Source organism: Sitophilus oryzae, unplaced genomic scaffold (genome assembly GCF_002938485.1).
Source record: "Sitophilus oryzae breed Bouriz unplaced genomic scaffold, Soryzae_2.0 scaffold_377_pilon_pilon, whole genome shotgun sequence".
Taxonomy (NCBI): Eukaryota; Metazoa; Arthropoda; class Insecta; order Coleoptera; family Curculionidae; genus Sitophilus; species Sitophilus oryzae.
In genome coordinates, this window is record NW_022146948.1 from 425686 (window position 1) to 452348 (window position 26663).

Genomic DNA, 26663 nt, shown 5'->3' on the forward strand with positions numbered 1-26663 from the left:
TATAGTACACTATTATGATATCATTTCCTGGAGTTCGATTGGGCCCAAATTTGGTATACTTGCGTTTCTTTATAAAGATTTGTTTAATTAATAATTTTAATTTATTTTACGAATTTTAATTTATTGTTCGATGTCGTCATGTCGTGACAGCAACTTTTATGCCGAACTAAAATATTATTAATTGTACCTGTGTCACTTTTTAAAATCTACCTAGGTCTATATAAATAACGTGGCAAACGGAAGAAAGTTGTTCTTATAGTATTTTTTAGTCAGTTTTGCAACATTTTTTGTACTGCATTTTAATAAATTATTTCCATTATTATTAAACTTATATTTTATTACTAACGTTCCAGCATTAATAAATATCACTATCAATCGCCCTGTATATTATTAATTTTAAAGGTAATTAAAGGTATTTTCTTAGTTAACATTATAAGGTAGTGTAAATTAAAATGTATATGTTTTGTAATAATATACTTAAAACTATTTTAATAGCCAAAGGAATAATTAATATAAGTGTATCTGATAAGAAAAGAAGAATAGAAAGAAACACATACTGCATTATACATAATAAAAGAATGGGACCAATTCAAGTCTTTTTTTTGAATCTGGCAACTGTGCATATTTAGCCGAGCTACAAGGCCGTCGACGAGCCGTCGATCCAAAACCGAAAGTTCAAAATTTCTAATTATATTCTGATTATGATATTGTCGCGCCATCTAGTATTCTATTTGTGCAATTTTAGCTCTTTCATTTCGAGTATTTTTCTGTTGCGTAGCTAGATATTCTGTGCCTATAGCTACGAAACAAAGCAAAATCGGACCTATGTTAATATGAAAAATAACACCTTGTATAATATAATATCATGCAAAAAAAACATTTTTCTTCATCTAAAGATTAAAAGTTTTTACATATAAATATTCCTTTATGAATATCATAGAAAATAATATTATTCGTAGAAGAATACTAAAAATAGATAAACTAGACTTTTTTGCGATAGTATATGATTCGAGATACGATAGCAATGTCTTCAGCGCTCCCCCTAATCTTATAAGTCTGAAAAACGTTCGTGATGCATAGAGACCCTGCTAACACGTCAATCCATTTAAAGAAAAGTCTGGGAAAACGCGACCTAAAAGGGAAAACTAAGACGATTTTCTTTCTCCGAGATGACACCGACGGTATTGTTAAAAAATCTCGAAGGAACTTCGTCGTTTCTATGGAGGCAGCACGTTAAGAGCGGATAAGTGGTCAAATCGATGGAATCGCAGTTATACAGGGCGATTTTTTTTAGATATTTACAATATTTCAAATATTCTACTTAAGTTATTTTTGTCAAAACGTACTATTTATGTATACTAGTTTATGTAATCGGAATGAACACATCTTTTTATCTCATTGTAGAAATTTAGCCAATTAAAGAAAAAAATTAAAAAGATAGGCCAATCAATTTAAAGGGGTCACGTGGAAAAAAGTATTGGATTGAATACTAATTATTGTTTTGATTAGTTTGGTTTGTTGTTTGTTTGACATGAAAGAGATGTTCCCTAGGTTTGCACGGTTGCTCGACAGCCGCTCGAGTCAGGAGGCCCAAAATATGGTAGAATTCTTAGACTTTTTTCATATTTTCGAGTATATTTCCTAAAAGTTGCGTTTTAGCGAATATGTCACTATAGCCAAATTAAAGAGAATTAAATTATGCGTCGAATGATTACCAAATTTCAATTCATTCAGTTCGGTTCAGTACTTAGTATGGCTAAAATCGAAAGTAGAAAGATGGTGATATTTAATCACTTTCCATGCAGAAAAATGCATTAAAGTGACATTTATTCCTCCATCACATCCATCACATGGGAAATTTCATTCTGGTCAAGAAAAATACAACTATATATAGTTACAGAGCATGAAATTGTGGGTTTAACGTGTATGCTAAATTTTAAATTTGGCCAAGACCCTGTACTTCGGTTGGTCCCACTTTGGTTGAAATCATCCCAAGTAGCACAATAAATTATTATGAGAGTGAAGTGTTTTATATACGATTTATTAAAGCGATCTCATACACTGAATTGTTATATAATAAACGCAAAGAACACAAATTTATCATAGAGACAAATGTGTTTTATTATTTCGTTATATAGATGTTTTTCGCGACTAATTTATAAATTCATTTTTATAAATATATTCGTTAATATGCTCAGGAAGGTTTATATAACAAATCTTATACAACTATTTATGCTTGAGTTAGATATATTTTATAATTGATTTATAATCTAATTTAAAACAATTATAAAATATTTACAAAACAGCTATAAAAATATGCATTTTAGTTTATTAAAACATTATCGACATGTTTTATAGCTATTTTTACGACTGATTTATAAAACAATTTGGTCTTCGCAATAATTTAGTCGCGACCGCAACTCTAAGAAAACAATTTTATAATTGCTGTTAAAGAAAAGAATTAAAATTCTTACAAAGCGATTAAAAAAAATGTTTCCCCAAATACAAAAATGTTATTTAGGAAACCTTATAAACATAGTATAGCACCAACCTCAAACTTTGGTTGTGGTCACAGTTTAAAATATATTTTAAAATTGTGATCTTATCTCTAAAACTTAAAATGTCAAGTATTTCTAACTAGAAGATTTTATTTTTGATATTAAACATATTTGTATCAAAGTGTAGCTAACAAAAAATAAATAACATAAGCAAAATGAATAAAAATAATCAGGTTTTAAAATAGCGGAATAACACGTGAAGTGCAATAATTTAACGTTATTATTCTGTGGCGTTCGTATCTAAAAGGTGAAGGAAAGAAAGTCTTCCAATGTTGCCAGAATAAAAATAAAGTCTGCAAGTATAATTAAAAGTCACATTTGTGTTTAATTATGTATTTTTTTCTAATTATTTGCCGTAGAAAAATCGATGAAAATTTTAATTTTTTAAAATGTCTTCCTATGTTTTAAATATTGATGAACCTACTAGCGAATTTAAAAACACACGTCTATAATTTTATTGTTGTAAATGTGACCAGCACCGGAATATATAGACTATAGAGAATTTAATTGTATTTTGCCGACATTATTTTAAGTAATAAAACAAATATGTTCCGTATAGCATCATTGTAAAACAAGTTAATTGTATAACTGCTCCCTGAGCAACAAAAATGTTTTGTTAGTAGACGCCATGATTTTATGTTGAATTTGGACGACTGTATGTCGGCCATTCTATCGAGTCGGGATTTGCAAAACAAAATAATTGAATTTTAATTCAAAATAAACGTATTTATAAGAAACGAATTGTTTCCAATAATATCGGATATTGGACAATGTTGATTTTCCAGTTTACAGGTAATTTTGCAGTAATTTCCTAAAAATTAAATATTTATTTTAACTGCAAAATCTTATTAAAATGAAAGCGCCTTAAAATATTTCCACAAATATGGATATATAATGTCAGTAAAATTTGCTCCGCAGGAAAATTTGACTCCTGGTGCATTTTAGGCGATATACTTTTTATACAATTTACATCTTTCTTTAAATTAGCCATATCCGTCATTTAAATAGAATATATGTGTACTTTGCCATTTTAAAATCAGTTTTATCTTGGTCACTATAAATACACGATATTATAATTTTATTCTTGATAACTAAAAAACAAAAATGCAGATGCATGCTACAAAAATATTTTAACTGAGACAAATATGTCATTTTTAAATTATTTATAAATCTTTTATAAAACAGTTTTATAAATATTTTGTAATGTACTCAATATTATTTTGTAAGCGTTATCGGAGAGTTTTTAACGTACTTCTAAATAAGTATATTGTTTTATAAACCTGCGCCTATTTCGTGTTTATAACTATCGTATTAGAGTTTATAAAGCACTTAAAAAATAATACATATTTATCATGAATTGTTATATAACACTCTATATAACCATTTTAAGCACATTTGTGCCACTTGGGATATGGCATCTCCGTTATTAGTAAAGATAGGAGGATGCAGTTTGTACAAACCTGTCCCACTTTTTGTCGAAACCGAAAATGCTGTCAACAAAATTTTCATAGCCCTCTTCGTGTCTGAGCTACAGGGTCTTTTTGAAAATTTTGGTAATTTGAGACAATCCCTATATCTTTGTTATTGTGAAAGGTATCGAGAAGGTGAAAACTGATTCTTGTAGAACTTTTTTACGTAAAATACAGTGGCGTAGTCTGTTTTTCTCAAAAAAATATTTTTAAAAACATGAACTAAAGTTATGCTTTTTTTAAATGGAACACTCTGTATATTTATAAATCATATGATCGTAGTAGTATTGTAGTATTTATATCATATGATCGATCGATAAAAATATATAATACTTTATATTTATTTTCACTATTTAATGCAATATTTTAAAGAATTCATTTTTTTATTAGTAGGCCGTGATAGATAACACAAAAAATCAAAATGGTATTTACTAAAATAGTCATACACATATTAAAATTTTATTTGTGTCTGAAATATGTTATTTTTAAACTGTTATTCACTGAATCTCTGTATATGTTTTTCTTCTTTTTTTATAACGGGATGGGTTTACAAATATCTAAAAGCTTGCCTGATATCATTTTCCAGCTCTTCGACATTGTTGTAGGTTGTAGTTGCCAGGATATAGGTATTCAATATTTTAAAAATCCCTAAATACAGAAATCGAGAACCATTGTCGAGAACGGACAAACACGGGGATCAGGAGTGAAATTCTGTACTAGTCTACTAGTCAACGACAATTTTCGGTGTCGGTCAAACGTCGACCGACCGAAATCCTTATATTGCAATTCCGGACTTTACGCAGCCTACCGAAATCGGTGAAACAGAGCGAAAACAATCGTTCCTCGACCGACAGCTTCTAAGACCGTCGAACGTGTCGAACGACTGTTATTAAATTGTTTGAAATTAAATATGTTTGGATGTGATTAAAAAAATTTTTAGCGATTTTTCCACCACATCATAGATTTTGAAGTAAGAGAAAACAAAATTACATATTATACATACGAAGGTAAGTAATAATAATTAGCATTGGTAGAAGTAGAGAAACGTTTGTAGAATAAAATTAGCTTTAGGATACGCTAAAATGTACTATGAGTAGCAGAGGTGGAGTCATTTCCGTTTCGTGTTTAGTGTTTCATGTAGTCCGACTAAAAAAACTTGTGTTATGGAAACGGAAATAAGTTTGCCTCTGTCCTCTGCTTACACTATTTGCCAGGCCAAATAACGTTTTTTTTTTACTTTTTGATGCACAATCGAAAAAATATCAAGTTGGTGGGGGTAATACTTTATAACTTGACATTATTCCCTCGCTCTTAGTTTTGATTTGAAAAATGGAGTATCTTGCCTATGATTTACTACATTTGGAAAGAAGAGTAAGAATAATGGAACGCCGAGTAGAACGAAGGGCTCTAAGAGATTTCATGGAACCTTTGGAACTTCCAGATGATGAATTTATAAATTTGTACCGTATTTCTCCTGATATGGCCACAGATTTGATACAAGCTCTTCGCCCTCACTTGGCACGTCATATTATGGATTATCCTGGCCTTATGGATTATCCGTAGAAAAACATGTGACATTGAAAAATATTTATCTTATAAGATATAGCAATAATAGGTATTGCTTTTAATTTACTGTAGGTTCTAATAGCTTTGCGGTTTTATGCTACCGGAAGTTATCGAAATCCGGTAGGAAATCAAGAAGGATTAACTATGAGTCAACCATCTGTGAGTCGATGTGTACATGCTGTCACTGACTCTATAAACAATGTCTTTTGAGAAGAAAATACGGTTTCCGCTAACTGCAGAGAAAAAGGAATGCTGCACGATTGAAATTTGCAAACGCGATGCAACCGTTTTATGGAGCGATCGGTGCGGTGGATTGCACTCATGTATCTATATTCGGGGACCAAGTGACCACGAAGAAGCCTACGTGAACTGTTACGGATATCACTCTGAATGTTCAAGTGGTAGGTTAATGAAAGCCCCAAATGTTGCGATTTCACCTCTTGAGTTATGGTATCATGAATTTTTTCAGGTATGTAACCCAGATTATAAAATATTAAATATTAATGCTCGCTTTCCTGGTGCACGTCACGATGCCTACATTTGATCGAACTCTCCAGTACGAAGTTGTATGGAACGTAATTTTGAAAGAGGAGAAAGGCAAACGTGGCTGATAGGTAAATACATGTTTTTTTTAAGTTTTGTGAATAACCGCATCTTTTCATAGGAGATGAAGGCTATCCATTAGAACCATGGCTTCTAACCCCATTACCTCACCAGCAACCAGGAACACCTGAATATTTTTATAACGAAGCACTATGTCAAAGTCGTAGTTGTGTAGAGCGCACGTTTGGAGGTTGGATGATTGGTTGAAATCTGTATTCCGCTGCTTAAACCAAGAGCGCCGATTAATGTATGAACCGGGACTAGCAGGAAGAATTGTAAATGCTTGTGCTATTCTGCACAATATGAGGATTGAGAACCAAATAGCAAATAATTTTATTGACGAAGGTCTCAGAGAGCCAGCTATGAATCAGCGAAATCTCGAACTGGATAATGCAGGATTACCACAAAGAGGAGTTGCCTTAGCACAACGGATTAGAGACCGTTTAATTCATCAAGTGTTTCGGCGTTAATATTAATTAATGTTAATATCAATTTAAATCTTTAATCCATAAAAATACAATTCAGTATTAGTTTAGTTTTATTAGTTATTCTTTAGTCTCCAAGTAACTAGTGGCTCTCTCTGCCACCCCCGCAAACGTCTCCAGTATCGCAATCATTTTTTCTTCATTTCTGGCGTGGCGGAGGGAAGCTTCTGCCTGTAGTCGGCTACTTTCTGCTAGTACCTACAAAATTAATTAATTAAGATTAAACTATATGATTTGAAAAATATATAAAAGGCGAACCTACACTTAAGGCGTCTGCAGTTCGATCTGCAATGGCAGCAAATCTATCTCTTGCTTTACCTAACTGGACGCTCAAACGTGATTTACTTGGTGTACCTGAAAGTGTAAAATGTTGCAAACAGGGTGTTTCATATTAATATGATAAATAAGTAGTTCCACAAACCACTATTACAGGCTGAAGCTACCCTTTTTCTTGATTTTCGAACGTGTTCGCTTGAATTTAACAAACTCGTTGAAGCAGTTGGAGATTTAGTGGGGTTTTTAGATTTAGGAGCAACCTCAATACTTCTAGTATTTATAGTTTTTTCAGTGTCTGCAAACTCTATCACTACATCCTGACTTGTAGTAGGAAGAACCACAGGAGCCAGCGTGACTAAATCTAAACTATCAGGAGGGAGGTCTATTACCAACGGATAAAAGTAAATGTTAAACTTTATATTTAGTAAAATGTGGCTGTTTTATATTTTCTAAACCTTACCGTCAGTCTTAGTTGGTTGCAAAGTTACCACTGTAGGTGGGAGGTCCAGCACAGATTCGTCATAGTTCTCTAAACTAATTTGTAGATCCTGAAATTACGATTAGATGATAGAATAGATATCACAATATGAGTTACAGTGCATTACTTCTTCCTCAGCTAAACTATCTGCGCAGTTGGAACTACTTTCGACGTACTGCATACCAATAATGTTTAAAATTCTTTCTTCTAGTTTTGTAAGAGGTTTAACTGTTAGCTCCAAATTTCCAGTTTTTCTCTGCTCTTTTTTTAATTGTGAGTAATGGATGCTGGCTTTCGACCTCAAATCTCTCCATACCTGCAAAACACGCCACAGAACGACCGAATGCTCGGCAACTCGACGAATCGCTTTGCACCGATGTCGTTTGGTTGCGTAAAATACAGAATCGCATTTTAAACTACCGACCGATTGGTAAACGATGACTCTCGGTGCATTACCGAAATCGGTCGTTACCGTTCAAGAGTACAGAATTTCACCCCAGGAATCTATCGTATAGGTCCATTGGTCCCAATTCATTGATTTAGGAAATAGTTATTTAACAAAATTCTAATGTGAGGGGTAACCCCATCTTGCTGAAAGTATATTTCACGCAAATTATCATATATGTAATATCTAAAGTTCCGGTACGATAACTTCCAAGATTTGCAAATAGTTAGAGAGTTAAGTTTCCCTAATTAGAGTAATTAGTAATTATTTCATTATCAATCATGGCCTACTAATAAAAGTGATTTATTAATGAAAACTTTTGAATATTAGAGTAAATAGTGAAAATAAATATAGAGTGATATATGTATCATCATCAAAAATATGTTTTGAGAAGCTTATGGCAAGCCAGATGAAATAATTAATAAAGTTAAGTTCAGTGTTGTAAAATGCATTTCAATGTGTATGTCTCTTTACAAAAATTGTGACGACTGTATCGATATGTTTATGTTATGTGTGTGGATGCCAATGTTGGATATTGGATTATTTTCTTCGCTAAGAATGAAAACGATAAAATTGTAAAAAGAAAACAATAAAAATTAAAATAAAAACTAAAACAAAACGGCCGAAATCTACGTTCAAGTAATAAATTTTGATAAAGACCCTACCAGGTCGAAACGTCAATGAAATTTTTAATATAAAAAAAAACCGTTTTTCTCATTGTTTACCTGACCTAAAGCCAAGAAAAAATTAAATAAAATAATTAATAAATATACAGGGTATTCCATTTAAGAAAACATAACTAGAGTTCATATTTTCAAAAATATATATAATAATAATATTTTATAATATATAAAAATATTCTTTTCAATTGTTTCAACTGTTTCATAAGTATTTTATAGGATAACTACAAAAGCTCTCTGAACTTCTACCAGCCGAATATTTTTAACCGTTTTTTTATAAGTACTTATTATTTCGTGGAACCGATCAATGGTTTTACTGACCAAACAATTAACAGATCGGGATATGTTAGCGGTAATTTTTTACGACATGATTATAACGACGTGCCATTGACTGGCCACTCACCAGGACACATTTCACCCTGAGATTAATAATATTTTGCAACACGATCGCTGAGGTCGTAGCTACAGAGCAGGTGATTGTACAAACTTAACTAACCATTAAATACATATTTTTTGGGAGAAAATTATGGTTTTGGACTATTAAAAAATGTAAGAAAATGGTAATTAATTATTAAATGTATCTAACAGAAAGGAAATCCCTGACAATGTCTTTTCAATATACCAAGAGCCTGTGCCTATAGTTCATAGAATATTAATTTAATATTTATTGGTCATCAGTTAAGTATCCAGATAATTGGAGAAGCACACGCTGTACAGGGTGTCCCATTATTGTGTTTATAGGGCTTGTGTTTTATAGGGCTTCTCGTTTATGAGTGGAGATTCAAATATGCGGTTTTCACATCACTATACTACTTTTTTAGATTTGTCCTAGTCCCCTTGATTTGTGAATTAGAGGGTGAATTTGAAATTTTTTTGACCTCCTACGTATCTTGATTATCTTATAACTTAGTGGCTTAACTAGATTTTCGCTGGAAGCTGTTGTTCTTGAAATATGACCAATATTTATGTTTATTTTTAAATAGTATAAACTGTATATTATTTTTTTATTTTATACTAAATAATAATACTGTTTTAAACTAGGCTGATTTATGTTAAAAAGTTAAATAATGCATGTTTTATTTTATTTATGAAAATAAGTATACATTTTTAGAAAGCTCATAATAAGACAAATAAAGTATAAAATAATACACAGGTTCCTATTAAAAAAAACGGCTTAGTAGCTTTTCGCAAAAAAAAAACTATAGTTACGCCACTAGATCCTAGGTAAAAAACTCTACTCAACGCCTATTTCGCCTTTTCGATAGGTTACAAGATAACCGAGATATGAAGGAGATCGAAAAAAAATGCAACAATTTCAATTTTGTCCTGTATTTCAAGAACTAGCTAGGACAAATCTGAATGTAGCAACTAGGGATAGGTCATAAAGTCATGGCACATCAAAGTTTTATTTTTTTTAAATAGAACCCCCTGTATATTATTGCATATTTCAATTCTTCCTTTAATTCTAAGCAAAAATCGAAATACACGCAATGTACCTCAAGCCAACCCTTTCCAAGTTATTGACTTTTGAACATATCACTTAAACAATTTCATTTAATTAATTTCGATATGTTCCGTTTCATTTACGATGACATTCTGCCGAAACTGTGATACTTAATAATATTTGACATTATGATATTATATCAAGTCTGGAAATTACAAAATTTTCGTTTAACATTTCAATTCTTTAATTTATGTACATTGTGTATTACGATTATTGCTTAAAATTGAGGGAAGAATTGAAATATGCAATAATATACAGGGGGTTTCATTTAAAAAAAATAAAGTTTGATATGCCACAACTTTATGACCGACCCTGTATACTTGAATTTACTAGTAGCTAATAGGCATTTAAAACCCCATTACAACAGTATCACTAGTTTCAACAGAATGGAATCATTAATGAAACTGAATATATCGAAATTAATTAAATCATATTGTTTAAGTGATATGTTCAAAAGTCAATAACTCGGAAACGGTTGGTTTGAGGTGCATTGTGTATTTCGATTTTTGTTTAGAATTGAAGGAAGAATTGAAGTATGCAATAATATACAGGGGGTTCTAGTTAAAAATATGAAACTTTGATGTGCCACGACTTTATGATCGACCCTGTATACTTAAATTTATTACTCGCTAATAGAAATTAAAAAATCTTATAACTTTTGTATTTAACTTTATCCAAAACTACCTCCTATATTTTACCTAATAATCGAATGTTTCCATACATAACAGCGACCCTGTATAAGTTTGGTTTGGTTGGGTTTGCAGATATATCAAAAGTGAGAATAACAAGGTACTGAGATTACTAGTTAACAGAAATTTTTAATTTTGTATGTATATACATACATATGTATTTTTACATTTTATGAATTTACTAAAGAAATTCAAAAATATTCATCTCTACTCCAGAAGGTTATCAAATATTGACCGATTTGTTCGGTTGGTTCACAGTTATTAATACCAAATGGAAAAATAATCTTCTTTTTAATTTGTTTCTAATTTAAAGATCTAAATAAATATTATGTAATATAATAAGTTATATATTATGTGTTATATATTAATATATCATATTTTGTGTAATTGCACTGTCGATAGGTAATGCATTTTTTATTCATAGTTTTTGGCTAACTATCCATAAACGACTAATATTGATCAAATCACGTAGTTTATGGTTAAAATATCAACAGTTGGTGAGACTAATCATATTTAATCGTTTTTAAATCACGGTGTGGGTAAATTGTGTAAATGTGTATGTCAGCCCAGGAGCTTGGGAATACCCCCGAAAGCAAAATTCCACTCCTCCAGCTCCCAGTGGATGAAATTCCAAGAATATACAACTTTGAGAAATAACTCACTGCAAGAGCAACAAAAAGAATTGGAAGAGAGAAACGTTTGCGCACAGCAATTAAATAAATATACCATAACCACAGATTAGGTATCCTATAAGTATACAGATAAAAATCTTGTCCCTAATTCGTGGTACGAAAGTTGTTTTTTATGACGATGTGCAAACGAGTCAAATTTCCTGTGCGCAAAAATAAACTCGCGTAAAATAACAATAAACAGCATAATAGAGAGATATCGCTAAACCGAATAGCGTGCATGGACGTTAATAAGGCCAGGTGTTATTTCCTTTACGTGAGGTGGTATTAACTCTCTTCATTTATAGTTATCGGATCGGAAAGAATTCTGTTCGCGTCGCGTCCGCTATTTAAACTTAACCTAACTTTGAATTTAAAACTTTGAAATTGTTTTGTTTACTAGGTGTTTTAAAACTAAAGGGCTAAAGTGCTTATTTCCAGTGCTTTATTGTTCAACGTCTGCCAGTGGGTTTAGGGCAACAAGCAACAAATTCTCTTAGAAAGGCTAAGTCGTCATCTGCTGTAAACCTAAGACTCTTTATAGGTTCTTTAGTATTGGAAGAGGTGGAATCCATATTTTGGACCATATTTATTTAATTAAAACTAATCCCAGCTACTTAAATATCAAATTATCTAAAAAAACTAAAGCAATAATTCAAAACAATTCAAACAAAACCTAAAATAAAAGATCTCGCCGGCCGGCTCCGGTTGTCAAATACCCGCACATGCCCATTTAAGCAATTTTTAAACGTTATCAGAGATTATTTAGAAAGAGCGCTTGGTGTAATTGATCCGCAAGTTACTTCAGGCGGTAACGGTTTTAGCGGGTGTTGCGTTAAAAATTGACTCGCGCATATCGTAACCATGATAAGGTACGCGTAAATACTGGATGACGCTATTCGGTTTTCCGATATCTCTCTAATAACTGCGCCGTTGCGTGCTATGTGCGCAAACTAGTCACCTAACTAGTGCCCGATTCCGAAAATTGGAACCACGAAAAACAATAAAGAAAAAACAAAGATTATAATCTGTATAATCTGTGCCACAACGAACATTCTGATGCTTGTTGTGTCACCTCCTATACTGGGAATAGCTAGAAAGCTTGAGCGAACACTCCACTAACTGGACCAACCGTTCTGCTTCCCAAGTCAAAACCAACTTAAAGCTGAACTCAAGAACCTGGAATACTTCATTCTTAACCTGGAGTGGGAATTTCGAAAAACTTGAAATGAAACCTATAATAATAGAACGATTAATTTTTAAATACTTCTACTCAAGAAACCGGAAAGTTTAGGTATAGGAACGTGATATATTATGTTTGAAAAGCAATTTTATTAATATTTTGATTTTGTAAATAATATACATAGGGTTGAATTTAAAATTGATTTGAGCAATTTTATAACAAACAGAAATGAATAATATTTTTGCTCACAGATTAGTATAATAAAATTATAGAAAAATACAAATACTCAACCTTCTATTGGTCGAAACTCGTCGGTTGTCGGTATATGAATCTGAACAGCATGTCATGAGCACAAAGGGCTTTTCTCGGTTGTATTACGCGCGATTAAGTGCTTTTTTATCACGTCCACTGCTGTAAATTTAATGTCAGAAATAAAGGAAATTTATTAAAACTTAATGGAGATTCGGTGTTATTCTTTTATTATTTTATTTAATTAGTTTTACCAAGGGTTTTACGTTTCCATTTTTCCTCTCATTTTTCTCAGTCAGTTCACAAGAAAATAGAATAGCAGAAATATTGTTATGACCTTTTCTATTTCTAGTAATAAAATCCTAATTTCTGTGGATTATTATGTAACAGCATTAATAGATAATAAAATCAATGACTAAAGAATATAAGGACATGTAACGCCCCTATACGGGCTGCAGCAGAATTTGTGACCTTAGAGACGTTTCTTTTGGTGGAAAACAATGAGTCATCATTTGGTCACCAGCGACAATTTTAGCGATTTTTAATAGTTTGTGTGTAATAAACTTTGTATAAACTTTAGTACAATCACACATACAATGGTGATTAGTTGTTCAGCTTTCAAGTGTAAAAGCAGCAGCGACAAGAAAGAGCCAGAAGTTACGTTTCATTAAATTCGATAATTATTCTTCAATTTCAATTAACATCTATATGTACTTGATCTGTGCTATACGTCGATACTAGTTTTGTACCTTTTGTTAACATTTTAATACGTTTTTTTCGTAATTAATTAGGATGATACACCATAGGCGTAGTCAAAACAATTATCAAAAAATATAAATATTTCTTCAAACAGCTAGGTTAAGAAAAATATGTGCTACGGCACTGTTTGGTGACATCGTCACAATTTGCTCTCGGGGGTTATTTATCCTTGGATTCTTTAGTCATTGAATAAAATAGACGTTGCCATCTGGGCATTTATTGACAAGATTGAAAACATTTTTTTATAAGGTTCATTTTTTGAATAAAACATTTACATGAATTTCTCTATCAATGAATTTCATAGACTTGGTTATCAAATTATGTTCCCGTAGATTACTTAAATACCTACAAATTTTCTAACAAAATAAAAATTAACACATTTTTTGAACACAACAAAATAATATTAACTAAACAAAACTAGAAAACTTCATTTTTACTGCATCACAAGCAAATAAAAATTAATACGTAGCCAAAAGTCATAATTCAAGATTTCTCTGAAGGGTGCCCAGCAGTACCCAGGGGAGGGGGCGGCACCCTGGGCACCCCTGTTGTTACGCTATTGACGATGAACCTTAAATAAGTGCAAATATCTTCAGGGCCTATCAGCCTCTCGATAAAAGAAACACAGTGGCGGATACAGAGGGGGGGCCCATGGGGTCCGGGCCCCCTTAAAATCTGTAAATTTGGTTAAATATTAGCCTTTTGGGTTAAAAATGGCGCCCTAAAAAGCATATTATGCGTTTTTTGGCCCCCCCCCCTAAAATAATTTTCTGTATCCGCCCCTGAAGAAACATATTTTCTCATTACCGTTTTTCAAAGTAAAATAAGTCCAAAATAACCAAGTTATTTTACTTTGAAAATTTCGAAAAAACATTATTTTTTGCTCCTGTTTTGAAAACCACTGGATCTTTTCTGGATTTTCTTTCTTGAAAATTTAATCTACTACCTATGTTGCAATATTATCAACAAATTATGTTTTATAACTCAAAATCTAAAACTTTTTTCAAAAAATTCCAAATTTTCAAAAAAATTTCTGGCGTCGAAATATATTACCCCTAAAAATATTTGCACTTATTTAAGACTCACTCTGTATATAACTGATGTGAACTGTGAAATTTGACAGCATATGCCATTTTTTCTAATAAAATTGAAAATACAATTAGATCTCTAAAACGTGTTTTAATGATTTTTGAAGCTCAAAATATTTAAAAAATAAGGTCTGTTAGGTTGTAAACTACTTAGGATAGAACGCTAACACTGTATACCGGGTGTTTTCCAAAAGTGACTCACTCGAGAGCTTATTACCTCTATAACTATTTTTATTTTTTCAGAAAAGAAAAGAGATTTGGTATGTTATAGTATATGACAAATTCACTTCCTGTTTCACCGGATATGACTACAACTTTCGATTTTTAAATGGATACATGTTATTTGATAGAAAAAGACATTCTAAATAGAATTACATATTATACGTCAATTTTTGTCATTTTCTGTTAAAAAAATAGTATTATAAATTTCAATCTAGATTGCAATTGGCTGTGTCCATAACGACAAATTGATTCAAAATAGAATATCTTTTTCTATCATATAAAGTAACAAAATACCGAGGGTGTCATTTAAAAATCAAATGTTGTAGTCATTTCCGGTGAAACAGGAAGTGACCAAAAACACTTTAAGAGTCCATTTCACTAGTCCGCAAAAGTAGCCAAATAAGCGTTCGGCATTTAACGTTTTATGTATATCCGTATTGTTGCACATCTTTAGACAACTTCTTTATTTTTAAGATTTTTATGGTCAAACATCAACAAAATATTCCTTATGTTTGGACTAAATTTTCTGGAAAATAAAGACATAATTTAAAATTTCGTTACAATACGGAAATAGATTGAAGTTTTGTGATTACAGTGATATATAATTTATATTGTTTTATAACAAATTGCTCGCTATTTTATGGCAAATGCTGAAGCTCTGCAAACCTTAATCAAGCCTTAATCAAAGCACGTGTGTTTGGAATTTTGGGTGTGGCTTAACACGGCAAGATCGGGCTAAGCCTTAGGCAGATTTCAGAAATATAATATATATTTCCTTCGGCCATACACCCGCTTTACCCGACCCTAGAGAGCAACCCGAACAGTACAGCGTAATAGACTCTTAATACGTCAATGAATCATGATTTCAATGTCTTATACTAACATACCATATTTATTTATTTTATCTGAAAAAATAAAAAAATTATAGGGGTGGGCAACATCTGTGAAAAACACCCGGTATTCAAGCCTCAATAATCCAGGATTTACTAATCCCCATTCCTACTTTTTATCATTCACGAATATTATGAATTTAAATTCTATCTAATTTAAAAACCAGTAATACGTCTTCGCATTACGCTTTCCTTTTCTGATATATCTTCGGATGCTTTTATTTTCCGTGTAATCAAGGAGAAGGAAACCCACGCTAAAAAATCACTCCTCTGGAATATACTTTCATTTGAAATTCCAAAGAGAATCGATCCTTGTTCTTTTCCTTTTAATTTGTGAATCTTTCATGGTCAATGTGATGGAATGGACGAAATGTTACTCGAGATAAGATTGCCTTCATGTTAAATCGAATGTGCTTTCATATATTTATTTCTTCTTGAAATGTGCTGGTTCGCGAAGCAACTGTTAAAGAATTATTTAATTGCTGTTAAGATAAAGCTGAAAATGGGGACTATAAAGACGTGACTATACAAAATGACAAGAATAAAATTTTTAATTTGCGTAATTTGTTTTATTCGAATACGGAAAGTTTGCAAAGGTTCAAGGCTTATCAAGCTACTTAATATCCTAATCTGTAGTGTTGAAACAATAAATTTGTATAGAGTTTATTATATCGGAAAAGCAAAAGGCGCCGCGCCAGCGCGCGGCGCCGGGCTGACTAACTGGAATTTAAATTTCCCGCTGTGGATTCAGGTGGTAGCTTTGCTGTAAAAAATGTCAAGTTGCCACATTTATTTATTTATTTCCTGACATTGTCATTCATTTTGACACTTTATTTTTGTATTACGAGTTTTTGGTATAAATGTATAATAATTTTTACTAGCAGACCTTGCAGTCGAACATTATTCTTTTTAGAACCACTTTTAGCACAAATTACCTATAACAGATGCGAAAGAAAGCGACTGCATCGGAAACCGCTCGGCAAACCCGACACGCCTATTGAGTGGTGTAAATACACCAGTCGTTTAGTCCGGAAACCTATGCTGTGTCGTATTCGCTTGATGGAATGACATAGTGCGTGGTTATATGTTTCTTTTTAAAAACGCGTGTAGGATTTTTGTTGAACTTTTGAACTGTTATTTCTAAGTTTTGGTAATTTGTATATCTTAATGTAAAATGGGATGCAAATGTGTTTATTATAAGGAAAAAAAAGATATTTATAGTATAAAAAATTAATTTATTTAACAAAATTTAATTAAAAATGTGACAAAATAGTTACCTTTCTATTGGTTCTATCGGACTTTTTTCGACTATATAAATCTTTATTTGTAAACTTTAGTACATCAAATATTTTCAATCTAATAAATCATTTAATGATGTAAATAAGAGGAAATTTCTCACATGGGTGGTCAAATTTTATAGTTTTCATTATATCAAACAGCCTCTGAGAAAAGATTTCAACTCAAAATGCCTTTAATTATGTTTGACTACATCATTAAAAAGGGTCTTCAAATACATCAATGTGATATTTGTCTAAAATTTGCAAAAGAATCCGAATCTCTGGATAACTCGAAATTATTTACCCATTTAAAAGCCTTTGATCATGAAAGTGGAAAAATTTGTTCATTTTTTTTTGACGGGCTGGAAAAATTATTTATATTAAATTTTGATGAGTTTTGCACTGAATAAAACATTCAGAGGCTGTTTGATATAATGAAAACTATAGAATTTGACCACCCATGTGAGAAATTTCCTCTTATTTACATCATTAAATTATTTATTAGATTGAAAATATTTTATGCATTAAAGTTAGTACAAAAAATAAAGATTTATACAGTCGAAAAAAGTCCGATAGAACCAATAGAAATGTAACTATTTTGTCACGTCTTTAATTAAATTTTGTTAAATAAATTATTTTTTAAACTATAAATATCTTTTTTTTTCCTAATCTCCTACGAGCTGATATAATATGACGAGCAATCTATTAAATTACTGTGAGATTATACAGAAAAGTCCACAGACTTCGAGACATAGGAAAATCAAGTCCAGTTAGCGTGTGTCCAAATTTTGACAAGTTTTCAAAAATTACAGTTTTGTTTAGACTGACATTTAATTTCGCCTGACTTCTCGGTGAATGATTTTATGGGAGTACATACAATCTAAAATTTACGGCCATGAAGAAATTAAAAACTTGGAGCAGTTAAGACAGAAAATATTTAATGCCTTTGACACTGTCACCCCTGATATGTTATCCAATGTGTGGAGGGGATTTTATGATCATTTGGGTTATTGTTTAATGCAAGAGGGAGGCACTTTTGAACAATTTTTGTAATTTTTTAAATTTCATTATCCTGTTTTTTTACCGTTTACCCATTACCTACCTTGACGGACATGGGAAAACGGAGGTCCTTTTCAGGACCGCAAATATTCTGATTGAGAAAATTGGTAACTTTTTTTTGGATTAAAAAACAAAAGTTGTTAATATAATATCAATTTAAAAGGGTTTTAGTAGTTTTAATACACACTATGATATAAAATTTATTATTATTATAATGTACATTATTAATACTATTGTTCATTCGAAATGGCATTAAGGCCCAATTGCAACAATTTAAATTTTTCTTAAAGATAAGTAGAGCTTAGAATGAGCTGTATTTATATTTACTTTAATATTCACCTTAAATGAGGGAATTTGACTGATACAATTTTTGAATTTGAATTGTTTTTAATGATACTAACAATTTTAGTTCAATTTTTAATAAAATTTATTTAACATTAATAGAAATCCAAGAGATTTGAAACCTCTTTTAGCGATTTATAACATTCTCAAATGAATTACAGGTGCCCTTATTTTCTATGAAAATCACACAGCTTTTTTCATAGTCGCTGCAGTAGCTATAGCTATAAAAAACTAATTTTTTAAGGTGTGAAAATTGCGACACACGCTAAATGGACTTGATTTTTTGTATGTCTCGAAGTCTGTGGACCTTTTTGTATGCCTCGATAACATATTGGTGCAGATTATTTTCACCCAAACTATACATTGATGCGGATTGTCTATGAACTCTTTCTGAAGGTCACAGAAACTTGAACGCGTAATTAGTTGTTCTTTCGCATCTGTTAAAGGTAATTTGTGCTTTTAGTGCGTAAGTAAATGTATACGATAGCTTAATAGCCGTAAAAAACTCATCGCAACTTTATTAGAATATTTTGAGCGGTAGTAATGGCCCCTTATGTATTTTAAGTGCTATTAAGAAGGTGAGTTTTGTTAATGTAAATAATAACTGTTTATATACCTATTTATAATTAATTTATTTTTATTTTCTAAAATATTTTGATTAAAAAAAATATGTAAAAGTGGGCAACGCTGTATACCGGCCAAGCTTAATCACGCGACTAAAAGTTTATTTGATATGAACTATAGATAATTTTTTATTTAATCCATTTAGAAAATACAATAGCCCTAAGGTATGGAACATTGACAGATACAAAAAAACTTACAAAAAACTAACAATAAGTTTATAAAGAAATATAAATACACAATTCTCGATTTACAGAGTGGCAAACGAAGACTATATACATGTTTTTTCCAGGATCACTGAAAAATTCATCGAGGGTATAATAGTCCTTGAGCATTAAAAACTTTTTTTTTTAATTTCTTGACTTCTTTCTTTGGTATTTGTCTACAGTGATGGGAAAACAATTAAATATGTTTACAATAGAAGATTGAACATTTATCTTAATATATAGGAGAAGTGGCATCTTTCGGTTAAGGAAGGATTCAGAAGTTGCATCTTTCTTGATAATGAGGGTTATAATAAGTGTATTGTTATGCGCCTTGTGCAGAGGCGGGCCTAGGGGGGGGGGGGCGTAAGGGGCAGTCCGCCCCGGTCCCCGTCTTTTAGGGGGCCTCCGAATCTTAATAAGTAATTTTTTATTCAACTGACAAACAAGGCCAATATGTGTTCAGTAGTTATGAAGCAGTTTGTAGATGGAGTATGCAAACCATACGTATACGCAAACTATAAATGGAAGCAGATATTTATTTAATTATCAATTATCAAGCCCCAGTAATTGTCAATGGCATTTTCTATTTAAGAATTAAATCAAAGGGTAATTTTCTTTGTTTAAAATATCGAATAATTATTATTTTTTTTATATATTTTGAGACTGAATTTATTTATTTTTTTATTGTTTTAAGTTATTTTTCAATAGTTTCATTATTTATTTTTACTGAATAAACATTTTAAATTACAACCAATGCACAGCATAATTTGTATTCTAGCTTCTTTACCGATGATGAGCAGTGCCGTCTTTAGTATAACGGGGGCCACGGGTCTGAGACAGCGAAGGGGCCCCTCGGATCTTGGAGGACTTACAAAATCCTAGAACGGTCGCGAAAGTAATGCGGCTCATTTGTGGAACCGGTATTTCGATCACTTTGTCATCATAAGTTGCCATTAAATACATGCGAACATTCGCTCGGAGATTTCCCGATCTAATACTGCATGGCCCATGAATGGTAGTATATGGCTCGTTAGCAAAATTATGTTCAATAATTTAATACCTCTAATTTATTACAGTTGTGGTTGGAACCTTTGGTGTTACAAGAGCAAAATAAAACACTAATTCACCACAATACACCAAAACACTTTACTTTTGCACTTACTTGTTTTATTATATCAAATTGCATTCGTTTTTCGATTTAAAAATATTATTATAAGTTTTAAAAAATTGATGTTATCGTTTTTGAGGCCTTTTTAGAACTGGGGCTCTTAATACTCCGGGGGCCAGGGCCCATCAGGTTCCTACGTCAAGACGGCACTGCTGATGAGTAGGTAACATATTTAAATCTATATCCATTTTTATTATAATTATTACAGTATACAGGGTGTCCCAGGCTGAGCGTGCATTAGAAGTTTCTAGAGAACCACAATATCTAGATCGAAGGTTTTTTGCACATCATTGTTTTACAACAAGATCTATCGATTAAAAATATTTTCAACATGGCGACACCTCCGGAAATACCTGAAGTTGACAGCAACTTTCTTATTTTAAATGGGTGCCCCCATTTTTTATTACATACTTAAATTCTCTGTAAAATTCTATGAATATTGATGTTAAACATTGTTAGAAAAAAATATTTAAAATTTTTGGACGAAAAAAACTACCTGTCAAAATTAAGTTAAATTTAGTCATTATCACAGCCACTGTGACATAAAGAAAAGACGTAACTATCTAAATCAAAAATTAAATTGTTCAAATGTCATATAATAAAGGCGGTAGCTGTCTTGGAATTGAGCGATTAAAAAATTATCATAAATATTTTTTTTCAAATGGAAACCCACTTTTTTTTTATTTCACTAGTCTAAAGGTTTTTCAATTCGTTACGTTTTAACTATACATATTCCTATACCTAAAATAAATCGTTTTAAAGTTATTTAAGATTTAGTTTGAAAACGTATATTTTTCTTGATTTTATCTAGCTTTCTTTGACATAAGTGTCAAACAGTCAGACAATTTATCCATCTGTCAGAAAACGAATTATTTGAATTTCCTATATTATAAATACTGCTGCTTAAAAGTTTAAAAAGTGTATTTATATAAATATATCTCGTATTTTCGCTCTTTAGTGATATCCTGTGATATCTAATAGTTGATATTTTAATAATATACCGTATGATCGAAAAAAAAACAGCGCATAGTTGGCTTGGAAATGATTATCGATAATATACTGTCATAGGCTACTGGTTAAAATCAAGAAAAATATACGCTTTAAAACTAAATCTTAAATAACTTAAAAACGATATATTTTAGGTACAGGAACATGTATACTCAAAAACTAACGAATTGGAAAACCTTTTCACTAGTGAAATAAAAAAAGTGGATTTTCATTTGAAAGAAATAATTTACGATAATTTTTTAATCGCTCAATTCCATGACAGCTGCGAGCATTATTATATGACATTCGGACAATTTATTTTTTGAAATAGATAGCCACATGTCTTCTCTTTATGGTACAGTTGCTGCGGCAATCACCAAATTTGACGTTTAGGCTATATACATATTTTTGACAAGCAGTTTTTTTCCTCCAAAAATTATAAAATTATATTTTTTTCTCAAAAACGGTTAACGTTAAGTATACAGTGTTTAATATCAAAATTCATAAAATTTAAGTATGTAATAAAAAATGGGGGCACCCATTTAAAATAAGAAAGTTGCTGTCAACTCCCGGTATTTCCGGAAGTGTCGCCATATTGAAAATATTTTTAATCGATAGATCTCATTTGAAACAATGATATGCAAAAAATCTCGGATATAGATATTGTAGTTCTCTAGAAACTTCTATGCAGGCTCAGCCTGGGACAACCTGTATAAATACCTGAATTTTGTCAACCATTATACGTACGTCATTGATTTTTTACAAAATGTGCATTAGAAGTATATCGTTATCTGAACAGACCGGGGGCCACATTTAGCTTCGCCGCCCCGGGCCCCCGACCGGCTTAGTCCGCCACTGGCCTTGTGTCATCATTATCAATAGTATCAACATATTTCTATTTGAATGTACAAACATAAAAGAATCCATAATATGCCTATACAGAGGCCTATACAAACTGGGAATTGTCAAAATATTATTATTTCCAAATATATTTCTACAACTATCCCTATAACGCAAATTAAATACTGCTCGAATACACCTTTTTGATAGTTCAAAGTTCGTTATTTTTTAACCCTTTACAGAGGGAATTTATAGCAAGTTCTTCATTTATTTCTCTTAAAATTTGTATTTTGCATTTGTCTGACCTAATGTTATATTAATGAACAATTCCTCGATATTTTTGGCGATAAATGGAATATTTTGCTTCGTGTTATGTAGCTTATTAGCCCCCCATACACCAGAAGATGCGACCTGCTGATTTGGCCTGCGGACATGGCCTTTCACGGACTAAACTCTCGTATTTTGGTCTGCGGACTTGATTAGATTAAATATTCTCATTTGAGACAAAATTAGGCCTTTTTCAAGAGTTTCTTAAAACATTTAAAACAAATTTTTGATACATCTAAAAGCGTGTTTTATCAAAAGACTAATAAATCTTTTATAGCAGTTTTTATAGATAATTAGCTCCACATACACCAGAAGATTTGGCCTGACATAATTTTTTGCAAAATAATTTTAAAAAACCATATTAAAACCAACTACACCATTTCGTATTAGAAACTAAAATATTTTATATTAAAGCAGACAATTCAAGCTATTTGTGAACTAGTTTTCTAGAGTCTTTGTGAACAAGTATTGGTACGGATTATTTTTGTAGGCTAAATAATACGTTATTTTAGTTAAAAAATTGAAATTCAATAGAACAACTCATTATTTGTCCTATATAAATTTCACTTTAATCAAAATAAATACATCAGAAAGATGCAACTAAATTTCTTAAACTCTCAAATATTTTTCTCGCCATTATCAAAGCAACAGATATTTATTTACTTGAATTCTGTATTTACTTCAAACCATTGATGTGATACTTCATTCTGAAAGTAAATAAGAAGCATAAATATTATAAATAAAAATAAGGGATTTAAAATTTTTTTTCAGTATACGAAAAAATAAGAACTATTAAAATACAAGAAAGATCAGCCAATTAGAGATGATAAAACACTCAAAGGCGCATGCAACTATAAGACAAGATAAGCGCATTTGGGCAATTTCCTCGAATTTCCATGCTTCCGGCGACGGTAAAAGTAATTTTCCGACCGCCGGAATCCAAGAGATGGCTTTTCCGCTGGATAGGCTCAAAAGCGAGTTGGCTTTGTGGTTGGTAACGGTGACCCACTTTAACCCAGGGCCATTAAGGGTGAATTTATCTTGGCGAGATTGTTAAGGCAACAAGTTCGAAATCTTTGCACGAAAAACCATTAGCATTATCTACTAGTTACGGAATTATTCAGGTCAATTTATTGAAAGGGTCTTTACAGGGCGTTGTTATTTTATGTGAATAGCGAGTGTATTTTTTCAAACACAAAAAAACGAGAGTTTGTAGGTTAGTATATGACATAAATCAGGATTCATGGACGTATTCAATTATTTTCGGTCACTTCCTGTTTTACCGGAAATGACTGCAGCTGTTGATTTTTTAAATATTTTTTTTACTTTATTCGATAGAAAATGACATTCTAAATAGAATGATATCTCATGTTTTAACTTTGAGACATCGCTTAAAGAAAATAGAACTTTAAATTCAATCTAGAGTGTCTATGGCTGGTGAGCATAACGAAAATTTGACTCGAAATAGCAAGTATGTGGTACCCACTTAGTAAAAACATTATTTTTCTTTTTGCAATTCATGGGCATGATATAAATATTTTAAATAACATTACTTACTTATATAAAAATTTCAAATATACCAAATCAGTTTAAATTCTTTTCAACGTTTTTAATTTACAAAAATTAAGAAGAAAAACAATAAAAAATTAATAAAATCTCGCAACTATTTTACCGATAACGACTGCATTGTTCTCCAAGCTCGGTCTACTAAAATCTGTGCTACTACCGTTTTTAATCGATCTTTCTCGTACAGAACTAGAGGATGCGTCCCGTCAATAAAAATTCGACAAATTTGCAAGTAGCCAATGTAATGAGTGTGTATTGCGGTGACATACTCGTCAAGTCCACGTGGACTCTCTGCCGCGTATACAGGGTGTTTCAAAAACAGGTGCTATCTCTCGTGGGGAGATTCCTCGCGTAAAAATAAGATTTATTTTTCATATCAACGTAGGCTCGATTCTGCTTTGTTTGTAGCTACAGGATGTTAACATTTTAATAATCTTTCGATTTATTATAATTTTCTTTCAAGTACTTTTAGCGTTTCGAATGAAATTTTGGGGGTAAAAATTACTGTTAGTGCTAATAATATTTTAATGCTAAAAAAGTATCGATAAATTTATCAGGGACGTGTATATGGGTTATTACTGAAATATTTTTCAAAAAAATGTGCGCCACTGACTTTTTCTTTTTGATATCAAAATTGTGTAGGCCGTTTAATGCCAATTAAAAGTTATCTCTTGATATTTTCTCGAATTCGGCCTCCTTGATGAGATAAACACAATTTTACTAATCACAATAAAACCAAAATAAAAATAAAATTAATAAATTATATATTTTACCTAATTTATTATTAAATATTGATACTATTAGTTATTATTAATCGAACCTACAGCAATTTCAATTAAAAAAATATTGGTATTTAAAATAATTACAAAAAACCTAATTATAAAAAGTTTTAACATCCTGTAATTCTAAAACTATGCATTTCCATACCCATGATTATAGAAACTTTTTTTCATATTTTTGATGAGGAATCCATGAGTACTTATTTAAAACTTTCGCAAGTTAATGATATTAATTTTTTAAGGTTGCGATTAGACTTGGGATCAAGGCATATTAATAAAATTGCGTTATCTCATCAAGGAGGCTGAAATCGGCAAAATATCAAGGGACAACTTTTAATCGGCATTAAACTACTTACACTATTTCGCTAACAAGAGAAAAAAAAGTCAGTGGCGTATACGCGTAAAAGTATTCAGTGATAACCCATATCACGTCCCTGGTAAATATGTTGACACTTTTTAGCTTTAAAATATTTCGCATTTATAGTAAATTTTATTTTCAAAATTTCATTCGAAACTCTAAAGGTACTTAGAAGAAAATTATAATAAATCGAAAAAATATTAAAACTTTAACACCATGTACCTACAAAACAAAGCAGAATCGGACCTATGTTGATATGAAAAATAAATCTTATTTTTACGTGAGACATGGCACATGTTTTTTGAAACACCTTGTATATAGGTAGCGATCTATAAAATATATTGCTGTTTATTTAAATGTGTTTGTAGTAAATTGATCGTGCTCCAAAATTCTGTCTGCATTCTTGAAATTCATTTCATAGACACAGCTCCAGTAGACGTACAGTACAATGAGAACTCTACGCACTCTACGCATTTCAAGACAGTTCCTACTCGATTTACTCATTAATAACTGAACACTCTGTAAATTATTGGAATAAGAAGTAAGCCCTTTTTATTGATTAATATTTCTCTATTTCAGAGGTCTTAAATGATGCAATTTTTGACGAAGACCACGACGAGATGGTGGTAGTGAAAGATATCGAGATGTTCTCCATGTGCGAGCATCACTTAGTGCCGTTCTACGGAAAAGTCTCTATCGGATATTTACCCTCCGGTAAAGTGCTAGGTCTAAGTAAATTGGCTAGGATCGTGGAAATCTTTTCCAGGCGACTTCAAGTGCAAGAAAGACTCACCAAACAGATTGCTGTGGCAGTTTTAAAGGCGGTTCAGCCTAATGGTGTAGCCGTGATTATAGAGGGAACGTAAGTGGTGCTCTAAATATGTATTAATAGATAATATACCGAGTGTAAATAAGTAAGTGGCAATTACGAATAAAAATATTTTTCAGATATTTAATTATCTCTTGCTAGGCAAATCTTATTTTTGATATTAAAAGAGAGTTTTCAAAGATATTTAGTGCGATATCGACAGGGTTATCTATTGGAGATTGGAGGTACTTAGTAATAAACTTTAAACGTACCAACAGGCCAATAAGCGAGGGTTTTAGCACAGTTTTAGTGTCCGAATTTTGAATATTGATTGACGTGAAATTGTAACAGTCAATAGAGATATATGTAAGAAACAAAAGTTACATAGTAGCGATGTGTGCTTTCACTCTGGGGGTGAGTACCACACCTTCTCGGGGGTGAAAAATAAGTCACCCATTTTAAATACAAAAATCAATAAAGGGATGAATTCTAAGCAAAAAATGTTCTATAACA

The 26663-nt window shown here is 31.5% G+C and overlaps 1 protein-coding gene across 1 annotated transcript in view; it reads left to right on the forward strand.

The window, feature by feature from the left end:
• Window positions 1-26663, forward strand: part of LOC115885210 (GTP cyclohydrolase 1-like) — a 72015-nt gene that overhangs the window by 41889 nt on the left and 3463 nt on the right. Inside the window, exon 4 of the mRNA XM_030904038.1 lies at window positions 25922-26204. Within this exon, the coding sequence (XP_030759898.1) occupies window positions 25922-26204 (283 nt within the window). The remainder of the gene's footprint in view (window positions 1-25921; window positions 26205-26663) is intronic.